This window comes from Botrytis cinerea, chromosome 7 (genome assembly GCF_000143535.2).
Source record: "Botrytis cinerea B05.10 chromosome 7, complete sequence".
Lineage (NCBI taxonomy): Eukaryota > Fungi > Ascomycota > Leotiomycetes > Helotiales > Sclerotiniaceae > Botrytis > Botrytis cinerea.
Genome location: NC_037316.1, coordinates 2,274,039 through 2,288,003, shown reverse-complemented (window position 1 = coordinate 2,288,003; position 13,965 = coordinate 2,274,039). Strand labels below are relative to the sequence as shown.

Genomic DNA, 13,965 nt, shown 5'->3' with positions numbered 1-13,965 from the left:
CTTGCACTTCGTTATGAAGAAATTCAGGCAATTTAAATACTCCAGTTAGCCAGTCAGTTGTAAGAAAGGATGGCATGCTACCTATTGTCAAGTTGTTAATCGTCATAGAGTTGCCAAAAGAAACACTAAATGATTTTCACATCAAGACAATAATTAATTGTGGTATTCAAGTATCATATCATGTCACGTTTGCAACACATTCGAGAGGTATGTGCATGAGGTTTTAGCAAAGCCAACCGTCAGCTTGAAGCAGAGCACAAAACATGAGTCACAAATGACAAATGTAATTAGATGTTGGAATTGTTGGATTGGGTAATGAGAGGGGATGTCATATTATTCGTCGTCTTATCCTAATTTTTATACACAGCTAGAGTAATGCCATTTTCCGTAATTTTGCCTCATAACACATTCCCTGAACGCTTAAATCTAGCGAACAGTATTGGTTGCTCCAACGCCTTTTGTCCCAAAGCTATGAAGAGTAAAAAAAAGAGTTTGTATGTATGACAAGGGAAATTGTTGCCTATATGCAACATATGAGTACAAAAATACAATGAACAGTGGTTCTATGCGTGTCCCTGGATATCGCTAAAAAGAGTTGAGATGAAATGTGCCTATATTAAAGTTTTCAAGGCTTCTTCTCTCCGTCCTTAGCCTCACCTTCTGATGCGCTGCCCTCGGTACCTTCTGGCTTGGCCTCACCGGACTCGGCGCGGGCCTTGTGCATCTTATCGAAGAGGTTCAAGCTAGCCATTTGGAGCTCGTCGGTCTTCTCCTTCAACTCAGCAGCGGTGGCAGTACCTTCGCCGGACTGGCTCTTGCTGACGAACTCACGGAGTGCGGTGATCTTCTCACGAATACCATCAGCCTCGGTCTTGTCAAGTCTGTCGGCGAATTCATTCAAAGCCTTCTCAGTATCGTTAAGAACACTGTCGGATCGGTTGGCAGCCTCGATAGCAGCCTTACGCTCCTTATCAGACTCGGCATATCTCTCAGAGTCATCAACCATGTTTTGGATCTCAGCATCAGAAAGACCAGAGCCGGAGGCAATGGTGATGGAGTGATCCTTGTTGGTTGACTTGTCCTTGGCGTGGACATGGACGATGGCGTCGGCATCAATGTCAAAAGTGACCTCAATTTGAGGAACACCTCTGTGAGCAGGTGGGATACCAACAAGTTGGAAGTTTCCAAGCATCTTGTTGTCACGGACAAGCTCACGCTCACCCTGGTAAACCTTGATCTCGACAGCAGTCTGGAAATCAGCGGCGGTAGAGAAGATTTGAGACTTCTTAGTGGGGATGGTGGTGTTTCGGTTGATCAATCTGGTGAATACACCTCCGAGGGTCTCAATACCAAGAGACAATGGGGTGACATCCAAGAGAAGGACGTCGGTAACGTTACCAGCGAGAACACCACCCTGAATAGCGGCACCCATGGCAACAGCCTCATCCGGGTTGACGGACTTGGCTGGGTCCCGACCAAAGATGGACTTGACCGATTCGCTGACCTTTGGCATACGGGTCATTCCACCAACCAAGATAACTTCTTGGATGTCCTTGGCAGCGAGGTTGGCATCCTTCAAAGCCTTTCTGACTGGCTCGATAGTGCGGGTGATCAATGGATCAACGAGCTTCTCGAGTTGAGATCTAGAAAGCTTTTGGTTAATGTGCTTTGGTCCAGAAGAGTCGGCAGTGATGAAAGGAAGGTTAATATCAGTTTGCATGGAGGAAGATAATTCGATCTTAGCCTTCTCAGCAGCTTCACGGATACGTTGAATGGCCATACGATCACCGGCAAGATCAATGCCGGAATCCTTCTTGAATTGTTGAACCAAGTGGCGAACCAAGTGGATATCGAAATCTTCACCTCCCAAGTGAGTATCTCCGTTGGTAGACTTGACTTCGAAAACACCCTTTTGGATCTCGAGGACAGAGATATCGAAAGTACCTCCACCCAAATCGTAGACAGCGATGATCTTGTCCTCATCCTTCTCCAATCCGTAGGCAAGAGCGGCAGCAGTTGGCTCGTTGACGACTCTGAGAACGTTCAAACCAGCAATTTGACCAGCATCCTTGGTGGCTTGACGTTGGGAATCGTTGAAGTAGGCTGGAACGGTAACGACGGCATTTTGAACAGGCTTGGTGAGGTAAGCCTCGGCGGTTTCCTTCATCTTTTGTAAAACAAATCCACCAATTTGCGATGGAGAGTATTTCTCGCCACGGGCAGAAACCCAGGCATCACCGTTTGTGTGTTGAACGATCTTGTATGGAACCTCCTTGATATCACGTTGAACCTCAGCGTCAGTGAACTTTCGTCCGATCAAACGCTTTGTTGCGAACAAAGTGTTCTCTGGGTTGACAACAGCTTGACGCTTTGCAGATACACCGACCAGTCTCTCACCATCTTGTGCGAAAGCTACTACGGATGGAGTTGTGCGGGCACCTAGAAATTGAGTTAGTGCGGGGTCAACAGCAGTGGAATTCGAAGGCAGTAATTACCTTCTGAGTTCTCGATAATCTTAGCAGTTTGTCCTTCCATTACAGCAACTGCTGAATTAGTGGTTCCTATTGAGAGATTAGTATGCGATTCGAAAAAGCTTGCTTGCCACTGCATGAAGTAAACATACCCAAATCAATACCAATGACTGGTCCCTTGACCTTCTTATCCGCATCATCTGAGTTCCATCGTCTAGTAAACGATGATCCTAATGGTGTGCGTAGAGGAGCTGAACGTGTGACAGATGAAGTTGCTCTTGGAAGCTGTTGAGTAAGAAAAATTAGTTTTTGTGGTGATAATGTCATAGTTTTGACTCTGCTTCAATTCGAAAACTTACAGCTCTGGAAATTCTGGAAGCAAACATCTTTATCTGTGATGCTTCTATAATACAGAAAACTCAATTGAAGAAGTAATATGAATTAAGTATGAGAAGAAGGAATAGGTAGAAAAAAGGTATAAGTAGATGGTTTTCAAGATTGAGGCGATGGAGGGAGAAAATATAAATCTACCGCGGGCCACAAGGAAAAAAATGTCATTTTTAGTTTTAGCGTCTTTTTCTTGGTCAATTGGTAGAACATCATCGAAACCAAAAACACGTGACTCTACCTCAGGACACGGACACATTCGATGTGGCAAGGATTATGAGGTTATCAGGTTATCGAATGGGTGCTTATGTCATTATCCACTCAGAATGCGGGATACGATTAGTTGCTCAAACTAGTGAACTTGACGTCGTGAAATGAATGTTGAAACCTCGAGCTTGACATCTATTAATCACAACATCTGTTTCTGTACCTCCCCAATACGCCTTACAGCTTGGAAAACTTCAAATTATTCCTTTCATCACAGTATTAGGAGTGTCGTTGAAAGACCACATTTGGGTGCATAGATAATATTCAGTATCTTTACAGTTTAATCGCAGCCTGTTGCTTAAATACTTTGTTTGTATTTGTTGTGCATGGTTGCAATATCTCGAGTGCATGGCAGTATGGCTGTCAAAGAAGAAAGCTCGTGAGTTTGTACCACATAATTCTTGTTCTATTTATTCAGTTCTGATTCACATTCTGATCTCTTGCACTTTGATAGATACCATCCTACGGACGACTTAATTCGATTGTCGCCACGGAAATACTATCGAGCCTCCATTAGCCCAAGGTACGGAAGATACCCTGTTGCGCGCATTCGTGTTTGAAACAGATCCAAGGACGTGGATGTTTATTATTGTTGCAGAATTGTTGATGGCTTCCATTAATTACTGTGTCTTGTAAAAAGAAATCAGTCGGAATTACAATGCCTTCCACAGCACTTGCTGGTGTCTGCCGAACAGCCTGACGGGGTTTCTAACTTCTTATAGTCATTGGCAGTTGCACGATCTGTTGAGCTCTCCGAAACAGCATGTTGTTTACTACCCGAGTTCACACGACATAATTTGCCTTAATACAAAATCTCGCGAACGCGAACTTCTCGCAACTTTAAAATACGAGCCGCGATGTTTGACGGCCGCAAAGGATTGGGTGTGTGCCGGAGGAGATAGAGGACAATTCACAAGCTTTTATGTGGGAGAAGGAGAGAGACCTGGCAAGTCAAACTCGGGTTTCGATTTGAGTGCTGATGCCGATGCTCGATTGCCTCTCATCCTGCAACCATCAGCAAGATCAATTCAAAGAGAATCTACCGATGATTCCCGAAGATCTAGTCCTGATGCTCCTACTCCGCATGTGACCGAGAAGATAGGTTCTGACGTAGTAAACTGTATAACACTTTGGTTCCCCTCAGAATCATCGCTGCCGATGGGATACAAGGAACCTGTTGCTGTTGCAGCACTCAACGACAGTTCTGTCGCTATACTAAACTTACATGACTCCGAACTGCTGGATGCTCTCACTTATCCTGATTATGTGAACCGCGCCGTAATATCACCGAAAGGAAATATCCTCATTGCAATGTAGGCTCCTCAAGCTCACTCGACGTTGACACTTTATTAATTTGTAATAGTTGCGACGATCCATTCCTCTATATTCACAAAAGACAGCCGAAACAGATCTCAAAAACACATTGTACTTCGCGTGCAAATGAGGAGTATGAGTGGGTATTTTCTGGCAGAATTCAGCTCGAAGGTCAACGACCATCTGACAAAAGTGCCATGAGAGGCTCATTTGCAGCATGCTTTTCTAATTCGGGCAAATATCTTGCTGTAGCCACTCAGTATGGAGTTATATCAATATTCTTGGCTGAACGGCTAACCAGAGATGACGTCGATCCTTTGGAAGTTAGTTTTACTACATCACGACCTAATGTTGAATCGGGGGCTGTTAGAGCCATGGAATTTTCGCCAAATAATTTTGATCTACTTGCCTGGACTGAAGCTAGCGGACGCGTTGGAGTTGCAGATGTCCGGGATTTATTCACTTCCCGGCAAGTAATTGATATAAATTCTCGCGGGGAGGGCGTTGAACGAGTCTGGGTCACTGAGCGCTCAAACAATCATACGCCGATAGAGGCTAGGTTAGATGCAAGGCCTCGTGGTTTTTATACAGAGCCACCTTCTGAGGCTTCTGCAAGCGCAATACCAGATCATCTAGGCTTGGATTTTGATCGGCAACAACTAAGGATCCTTGCCCGTGATTTGGCAGACAGACACCAACTTCCGCCAACTGCTGATGAGATGGAGATATTACAGGCACATCGAACAGCTCGTCGACAAAGGGATGCAATCCGTGAGGCCCGAGAAACGGGAACCGCCTCCAGATGGGGTATTTTGGAAGGAGGTAGGATGACAGATGTTTTTGCTGAAACAGAACGCCGCATATCTACAGCTGGTCTCCCAAGTGCTTTGCGAGAATTTGTGAATTCAGACCGCACACCAGCTTCCTTCCGAGCCTTCATCGATCGACAAAATCAGGACCGTGAAAGGCGTGTAGTACAGAACGAGATTAGGAATGTAATCAGGCGACAACAAGCATCATCAGTATTGGATGATCCCACCGTAGATGCCGAGTCTGACAGGACGGTACGGACAAGTGCAGACACCTTTTCTGGTTTGGAGCGTCTGTCACTCGCTCCTCGTCTTCCAACCATTGGCTCTGAAGCAGCCCCTAATGCTTGGGCTGAACTTGAAGAAGTGTATAGAACACGATACTCTCGGGATCAACCCGGCGATGAAGAGGAAGAAGATCAAGAATCCGGTCAAAGACCAAGACCGCCCTGGGGTTCCTCGGATGCGCTCACCAGGCTTAGTATTGATGTGAGGAACGATAGTAATATATTGAGACGAGAGCGAGAGGGTAGGAGCGAGCCAGTTGACACCATGGGGCTCGCTTGGAGCGAAGATAGTAGGCTACTGTATGTGCTTTTCTATATTTTCTATATTCACATTACTGACAATTCACAGATACATTGGTGCCGGAGATGGAATTCATGAATATCAGGTGAATGTGGCGGGACGAAAAATATTTCCACATCGTGTATTGCAATAGTTGTATATTGAATAAAATTTGAAAGGTCGTTCTGGGAAGTGGGATGGGGGATCGGAGTATGGGAGTCTATTGGCATGTCGCATACCAGAATGTCATCGAAACGATTTGCCTGTGAAATACAAAATTTGACTCTTCAAAGTCATTCATGATCGAATTAATAATAATAATATACAAAATTTGTACCAGTCTATCTGTCAATTGTCGTAATTATCAGAACGCACCAGCCAAAGCAGGCAAGCATCTCGAATGTGCTTGGTTAAGGGTCATGTGACACGGTACTGCCTAAACTAAACTGATTCGAGCTTCACATGCTTGTCTAGCTACCTTGACCTGTGTTCCAAGTTTAGAAATGCATACCTGCTACCATGATATTGACAAGTTGACTAGGTATACGTATAGGTATAAGTACAAGTGTATAAGCTTCATATCATCCCAGTTCTATATCGTTGGCTTGCCAAAACTATCTTTTCTTCCAATTGTTGCCCCTCGATGAATTATTAAACGAGAACAACCGTTCAACATCACCAATTATGGAAATTATTGCTCCTCAAGTCAATCAACCAAGTCCATTGTTCGAGACTCGAGAGCCAGCTGTCTGTTTTAGGATTCAAGGCTATTTGCACATGGTCAAAGTACAAAGCCATCTAAACTTTTGAAGAGACATAGACAATGAGACTAATCGCAAAGCGTAGAATCGATTCCAAGATGAACCACAGATTTATGAACACTTCATAGAGACTATTCAGAACTTTCAAGAAGATGAGGAAATGTCACGCGAAGATTTTGAGGTGGCAATTGGAGAGATTTTGGAAGGACATGATGATTTGATTCAAGAGTATCACCGAGTCCGAATACTCTTTGACGAACGAGAAGCTTTCGAGCTAGCTAGGGCACAAGTAGAGGAGGGAGAAGAAGCAAGAGAAAAGAAAGAAGCGCTTCGAAAAATCGCAAGCGCGGAAAGACAAGCAGCGCACATACGAGCTTGCGAGGCGCAGAGCAAATCTGTGCTACTGCATCTCCCACGAGAAATCCGAGATACGATTTGGAAAGATGTTGTGCAGGGAAACATTGTACATATTTCCCGGGTTGACGATGCTTCTTCATCTACAGTTACACCTTCATCTTTTATGTACCATTCGTGCGTGGCGACCAAGGGGCTCGAAAGCTCGGCGTGTCCTGCGGGAGAAGGAGATCATGCGCTGTGTGCGAGGACCAGTCGTTCCGATTTCCCTTCCTATCGCCTGGTGTGCAAACAGATGAATCTAGAGCTTCCAGACGCGAGAGCAACTTTCTTTGCGAAAAATGCGCTGCATTTTGATAATTTGCTGGATGCCGAGGAGTTTCTGTTTGGATTGGAGGAGTGCGATAGAGCGGCTATCACGCATCTCAGATTACCGGTTCCGTATTCCTTGGCTATGAACAGATATGCTGAGGGAATCGAGTTTAACGCCTGGGAAGCAATTATGAATTATTTCAGTTGTCCCTGGGTTCGAGAAACGGTATGTGTTTTTCTTCTTTTCCTTCTCTTCTCCAATTTTTTAAGGCGTGTGTGGTGATGGAGCTGTGAATATTGACCTACTTCTCATATTAGCTCCGTCTTGATGACGACAATTCGATGTTCTTGAAAAAACCATGGTATTTTTACTATTCCTCCTGTTACTATTACCACAACAGTGACCGCATGTACAAAAAATGGCAAGTTGGGTTCGGTAGCACAAGTTGGGATGTGGATATTGCATCTCTCCGCTACAAAGGCGAACCCAGAATGGATATCGGGATGAACTATCCGGAATCCGGTAAGTCATCTCCTTCATCTCATCTAAATGTCTCCTTTCTTTCATTCGTCAAACATCCCCCACACCTACATTCCCTTTACCAACTAACTAGCTAATACCCTCTCCTCTCCCCTCTAGCGCAAAGCACCCTCTTCCGTCCCAGTCTCCACCAACACATCCCTTTCACAACACAATTTGACAACCCCCCACCATGGCTACGTTCCCTCCTCCAATTCCGCCAATACTCGGGCTTGAATTTTCATTTCTGGGCCTCCAATCCCACGTCTCAAGGGTATGGCATTGTGCGCGTTCCCCGATACGAAGCGTTTATAGAAGCCCTACAGGAAGAAGTATCGCGCTCGGAAATTGGACCTTGGAAACTCGTGGAGTTTAGAGGGGCGCCGTTTGGAAATCCGGATAGGTGCTCGCTGAGGAACTTGTAGGTGTTAGAAATGAAGCACGAGCAGAGAGTAGTTGGTGTGATGTAATATCATATGTATCAGAATCGGAGACTTGAATGACTATTCATTTTGCGGAAATCTGTTGAGAAATCTTTCTTGTTAAAAAAACAAAACCAACCCCCCCCCCCCCCCCCCCCCCCAAACGACTCCTACATATTCAAATGGGTATTAAATTCCTCGGCAATTTCCAATTCATTTCTCGCTTGATTTCTCATCCTCACTTCATCGTGGGATGTTAACATTTCTTCATTATTTCCTCCACATTTCCTTCATTATCACTCGACATCTCCCCCAACTTAGGAAATTCACTCTCCTATAACCCCCTACTATCTCACATGAACCCAAATCCACCTACAGCCATCAACACACCCCAAATCATCCGCGTTGCCCCAATTCTCATTCTCTCCGCCCCACCCTCACTAATAGTACTCGGTGCACTCGTTCGTATCGCTGTTCCCGTCGCCGTCCCCGAACTACTCGTCCTCGACACTGTCGACGTTGCAGTACTACCACTACCGCTACTAACATCCGTCACCCCCGATGACGACGACAAACTCCGCGTAGCACTTGCACCTGCACTTTCACTTGAACTCCCACTCCCCGTCGTTCCATTACCCGAACTTTCCGACCCAGAAGAAGCCGTAGAAGTAGTCCACACAGTCGTCGTTCCTGTCGGGGTAGGCGTGACCGTTTTCGTCGTGCTAGTTATCAGATCCTCCGTACCCGTACTCGTTTCCGTTTGCGACGTCATCTGAGGTATGGGGGTGGGTATCCCTGTCGATCTAGACGGCAAAGTAGAAGCGAAAGAAGAAACAGTATCTGGATCTAGCGTGCCGCAATTTTCTTCTTCGATAGCTCTACATATTTTCTGGGCAGCGGGATCGTCTTCCCCGGCTAAGATACAATTCATGTATCTTTGCTCGCATACAAAGAATGGGATTGTGGAGATGTACAGCTGGAGCGCGGGAGATGAGGAGTTGGATGTGCAGGTGCATTCGTAGCAGAGGGATGTCTATGGGGTGGGTTAGGGTTTGGGAAGAGATGTGTATGGAAGGAGAGTGATTTGAGATGGAAGAGAGGAGAAAAGATGGATACGTACTATATCACAAGAATTTTCATCCGTGACACCACCGCAAAGGGTTCCGCATGTGTTGACTTGAGATGTACACCATTGAGCTGGATATGGAATTCGTTAATCTGATTCTCCTAGAACATTCCAACAGAATGTATGTAATATAACGGAAGTATAAATTAAACAACTTACAGCGTGTAGCAACACTGACACTACTTGGATCAATCTGCGTTTGACAAGTCAAAGATGTCCCTCTCACCACCATCACCGATTGCGCGACTAGACTCAAAATCCGTACGACTCGCATGATGAAGAAAGATGCGCGGACTTCCACTTGAAAAATTGATAAATAGTGAACAGCAGATTAATGAACGATTCAATCATGAAATTCCCACACAAACAGGAACAACGAGCGCAATCAGTTGCAGAAATGTGTGAAGAGGTAATATAAAGCCGTTCTTTATATGTCAAAAAGAATCCCCCGTAAAACGAATGTCAAACAGAAACTGCGGCGAGCAGATATAAATATCTCTCTGTACGTAGGTATGTATATAGAAGTATATATATACGTAGGTAAAAAAAAATAATACAAAAAAATTCAAAGCGAGCGCAGTCGGATCTTTACGACAGTATTGTATTTATACGCATCCCTCTCAGCTCTCACAATAAAAATTGAAGTTCCAATCAAATCGAACCAAAAAAATAAAAAAATCAATAAAACAATCCGGGGAATACCTGACACTCATATACTTCTCCAATCTCACTCATCTCATCTCAATTGAACCGAGAGGAAAACGGTAAGAGTAAGAGTGGACTGGACAGACAGACGGCTTTGCACATCCACACATCGTATCGTATGGAAACACAGGAATTTATGTAATTAAACCGTTAGATACACCGGTGTACCTCTTTCTGGGGGGGGTTTGCTTTCGTATACCTGGGGTTTTTTGTGCGTGGCTTGCTTATGTTCTTGTCACTTACTTACTTTATTTACTTTACTCCTTGTGCGGCTTGGGGGCCTCCATCTGCAATGCTGGCTCGCAAAAACTCGGTACCAATAAAATCCAATCCTGCACCGATGAAAAAAAAAAAAGACGAACCCCCCCTCCAAAAAAAAAACTCTAAAAAATAGTTGTTCATGGGGTTAGAGTTAAACTTAAAGTGTGGATGATAGACAGACAGACAGACAGATGACAGATGACAAGAAAAGAATATATCTACATGATCAGAATACGAAGCGTCGCTCCCCCTCCCCCTCCCTCGCTATCCACAATTCCCCATTTCCATCTCCCAATCCCCCATCCCAGATAGCTCCACGAATCATCATCACAAGACGTGTGCTTACTCAACCGGTCAAATATCCTTTTCGGGCTGCGCCTCCGACGCAGATACGTTTCCAAATTCGTCCTTTGTGCTGTGCCTGCAGATCTGATGGGCGGTCGGGTTGATTTGGGAGGGTGTCCGGAGAGTGTGTGCTCGAGTTGGAATGGGTTGTGTTGTGTTGTTCGTGAGAGGAAGGACAGGGTCGGTAGGTTGGTAAGGTTATGGTGCTCTAGTGTGGGGATGTGGGCGCAGGTACGAGATTTGTTGGGGTAGGGGAGAGTTTTGATATATAATGATAATGGTGAGGAAGTATGTAGTCAGTCAGTCAGTCAGTCTGTCAGTCAGTCAGTCACCTGCTATATACTTACTTACTTACTTGCACATTATATATTCAGATAATTATAGATGCAATCGATATCTAAAAGGTATATAACTATCTACACCTACCTACATTCCACTAGCATTCCATATCTAGCCCAAGATTCTCAATACATTTGAATACCATATATCATATACCATATACCATATATATAATCGATACCCATCTATAGAAACTAGACTATCAAAGTATTACCATTACTCTTAATCCATTATGAATTCTCATCACCATCATCATCATGAATTGAGACCTATCTCATAAATGACACAACCTTAAATCATTCTTCATCCTTCAATCAGCCGCAGCTATCCCCATACAATATGATATAACATGGTTAATATAATATAATATAATACAATACAATACATGTATACTCACAATAACTAAATGAAGTTTCAGACGTAAAACTAAAACCTCATTCACCCCATTCACATCATTCTCTCCACACCGAAGCAAAGCAAAAGCCCAATATGACATTAAACATACAGTTAAGTGATCATTATATTATAGTTCCTATTCATAAGCCTCTTAATCCCAGCCAGCAGCTTGTTTTCGCTTAGCTCTACACAGTATTTCCAAACCGATAGTTTTTCACCCTCTCTCTCATGCACTAGATTCGATTTTACCCGCCCTCCAAACTCCTTTTCCAGATCCCATCCCATCACTATCCAATATTTTCCACAAAACACACATAAACGAATCCGACGCAATATTCAAAAACGCTCTCAGGTTAAATTATTTCCCCTCCCTCCCCAGCCCCACCTCTCCCGCCTTCCCCATCTCAAAACTTCCACTCCCACTGCCGTGTTCCCCCATCGTCCCCAGTTCCCTCCCCTCCAACGCCCTCTCCTCCGCTTCTCTTTCCCCCAAATCCCCCGCCAAACTCTCCACCTCCTCATCCTCATCCTCCTCCGGCAACCCCAAATTCAACGCCACAGCCACAAACGCCGTGACCGCAAAGCCCGTCTCCATCACCAAAACAATCGCATCAAAGAACCCCGCCTTCGCCTTATTGTCCCCCGTATACGTGAAAACATACGAAAACCACGTTGGCACGAGCGTCGCTCCATATCCCAGCGCCAAACTAGCCGTCAAGATAAATCTCGTTCTCCTTGTAAACGGCACTGTTGAGATAATTCTCAAGCCCGAGACCGCTACACTCGCAAAGAGGAAAGTCGTCATGCCGCCTAGAACCGCATCTGGAATCGACGTGATGGCCGCTGCGAATTTGGCAAAGACGCCCATGACGACGAGAAAAAAGCATGCTGCAAAGCCGGCTTTGCGGTTGGCGCAACGTGTTAAGGCGATGACGCCGTTGTTTTGAGCAAAGGTTGACATGGGGGTGATTGTGCAGAGCCCGGCTAACATGCCGTTAAGACCATCTGCGAGAACACCTCCTTGAATACGCGAATCGAAGAGAACACCGTCGACTTGGAGACGAGATACATCGCAGGTGGCAGTTATGTCGCCAATAGCTTCCATCATTAGGATCAGGTAGATGGCTAGAAGAGGTAATATGAAAGGACCGTAGACGCTCAATGGGAAAGTTTTAACCCAGATAAAAGATGCGGCTGGAGCTGCTGTAATTCCACTGCTGTCGAAATAGCCACATGCAGCTGCGATAATGCAACCGACCAAAAGACCGAGAACAACAGCGAGAGATTTCATGATTGGTGATCCGAAACGTTCGCAAATGATAATAGTGATGAAGACCGAGAAACCAAGACCAATAAACTCAGCAGACCCCCAAGGAAGCGGATGTGGTGCAGCATTAGAAGGGCAAAACATGTAATCCCCCGAAGTAGGCCTCGACATACAAGTTCCGCTTCCCCCAGCCCAACCTTCCAATCCCGTTAGAATAAGCGAAACACCAATTAGCATAACCGTGGGACCCGTAACAATCGGTGGGAAAAGTTTCTTCAGAAGTTTAGGTGTCATAAACGAGAGTCCTATTTCGAGAAGGGCACATAAAGATGCGGTTCCAAGTAATGCACCATATCCCTCTGGACAAGGTAATGGTGTTCCATCTTCCGCCGTTTTACACATACCATTTGCGTACATTTGTGAGAACCCCTTTGAAGCCAGAGGGATGATAGCAAACGAAGTACCCACGACCGAAATCAACCCCGTACCAATATAATAAGGTGTTTTCATGACCTTGAACCGAGTGATCTGAACCGCAGATAGAAGACCCGATACAATCAGAGAAGTAGAAACGAGATATTGAGTAGTTTCCGTGTCGAAATATGCGGACCCGGCTATAAGGATAGGAGGGGTAATAATACCAGCTAACATAGATAGAGCATGTTGAAATCCGAGAAGAAGACCTAGTAAAACTGGCATACGATCTTGGAGGCCGAAGAAAGGAGCTCGTCTTTTGGATTTCTTCATGAAAGGAAGATTGGGTTTAAAGAGGAAGGCTATGATTATTTAGCTTTGGAATCATTCGTGAAGATGAGATTGGAGCTTCATCATTCATGAGGTAATCGGGACAGGAGGGACGAGATGAAAGAATATCCCATCCCCAATTCAAACCTACCATAATCATAATTCCCCACCAGCCCCTCCTTGGTCGTAAAAGCCCTCACAGTCCCCCGCAATCTCTCTCCCATCGTCCTCTCCCTCGAGTTCTCAGACACAATTCTATCCGGTCCATCCTGCGGTCCGCTATCAATCGTAACCGCCATTTTATATCTTTCCGCGACACACTCGTCGAATATCGATGAACTAATTTCGAGGTTGCGTTGCGTTTAAGTAAGGTTAATACTCGCGTAGGTAGCTTTTTTGACGACGATCTCAAAGTCAAAATCAAAACACCAAGCTAGATAGTTACTAGATCGTTTTCGAGTTCAAATAATTAAACGCAATGGAACGCAATTGAACGATAAATGCAATGAATGCAATGCAAACAACAGGACACAACAGAACAAAACCGAATGATAGTAATGAAGGAAAAAGAGGATCTTCAACTCTATATATCCTCTCC

General features: G+C 44.9%; 5 protein-coding genes across 5 annotated transcripts; 2 read left to right on the top strand and 3 right to left on the bottom strand.

Moving 5' to 3' along the window:
- Nucleotides 1–264: 264 nt before the first annotated feature.
- BCIN_07g06220 (hypothetical protein) lies at nucleotides 265–3,027 on the bottom strand. The gene is made up of 4 exons (XM_001549579.2): nucleotides 2,831–3,027; nucleotides 2,624–2,756; nucleotides 2,496–2,561; nucleotides 265–2,439 (listed from the first exon to the last, which is right to left on the bottom strand). Exons 1-4 carry the CDS (start codon nucleotides 2,855–2,857, stop codon nucleotides 626–628), a joined length of 2,040 nt encoding a protein of 679 aa, XP_001549629.1. The 5' UTR covers nucleotides 2,858–3,027; the 3' UTR covers nucleotides 265–625.
- Nucleotides 3,028–3,241: 214 nt separating this feature from the next.
- On the top strand, nucleotides 3,242–6,166 carry BCIN_07g06210 (hypothetical protein). Its single transcript, XM_024694218.1, has 5 exons — nucleotides 3,242–3,504; nucleotides 3,580–3,648; nucleotides 3,848–4,438; nucleotides 4,489–5,835; nucleotides 5,885–6,166. Exons 1-5 carry the CDS (start codon nucleotides 3,452–3,454, stop codon nucleotides 5,967–5,969), a joined length of 2,145 nt encoding a protein of 714 aa, XP_024550007.1. The 5' UTR covers nucleotides 3,242–3,451; the 3' UTR covers nucleotides 5,970–6,166.
- Nucleotides 6,167–6,296: 130 nt separating this feature from the next.
- BCIN_07g06200 (hypothetical protein) lies at nucleotides 6,297–8,315 on the top strand. Its single transcript, XM_024694217.1, has 4 exons — nucleotides 6,297–6,601; nucleotides 6,662–7,468; nucleotides 7,561–7,765; nucleotides 7,883–8,315. Exons 1-4 carry the CDS (start codon nucleotides 6,500–6,502, stop codon nucleotides 8,185–8,187), a joined length of 1,419 nt encoding a protein of 472 aa, XP_024550006.1. The 5' UTR covers nucleotides 6,297–6,499; the 3' UTR covers nucleotides 8,188–8,315.
- A 40-nt stretch (nucleotides 8,316–8,355) lies between these two features.
- BCIN_07g06190 (hypothetical protein) lies at nucleotides 8,356–10,190 on the bottom strand. Its single transcript, XM_024694216.1, has 3 exons — nucleotides 9,470–10,190; nucleotides 9,305–9,381; nucleotides 8,356–9,217 (listed from the first exon to the last, which is right to left on the bottom strand). Exons 1-3 carry the CDS (start codon nucleotides 9,582–9,584, stop codon nucleotides 8,537–8,539), a joined length of 873 nt encoding a protein of 290 aa, XP_024550005.1. The 5' UTR covers nucleotides 9,585–10,190; the 3' UTR covers nucleotides 8,356–8,536.
- A 1,177-nt stretch (nucleotides 10,191–11,367) lies between these two features.
- On the bottom strand, nucleotides 11,368–13,913 carry BCIN_07g06180 (hypothetical protein). The gene is made up of 2 exons (XM_024694215.1): nucleotides 13,519–13,913; nucleotides 11,368–13,399 (listed from the first exon to the last, which is right to left on the bottom strand). The coding sequence occupies exons 1-2, from the start codon at nucleotides 13,664–13,666 to the stop codon at nucleotides 11,715–11,717; spliced, it is 1,833 nt and encodes a 610-aa protein (XP_024550004.1). The 5' UTR covers nucleotides 13,667–13,913; the 3' UTR covers nucleotides 11,368–11,714.
- Between the last annotated feature and the right edge of the window lie 52 nt (nucleotides 13,914–13,965).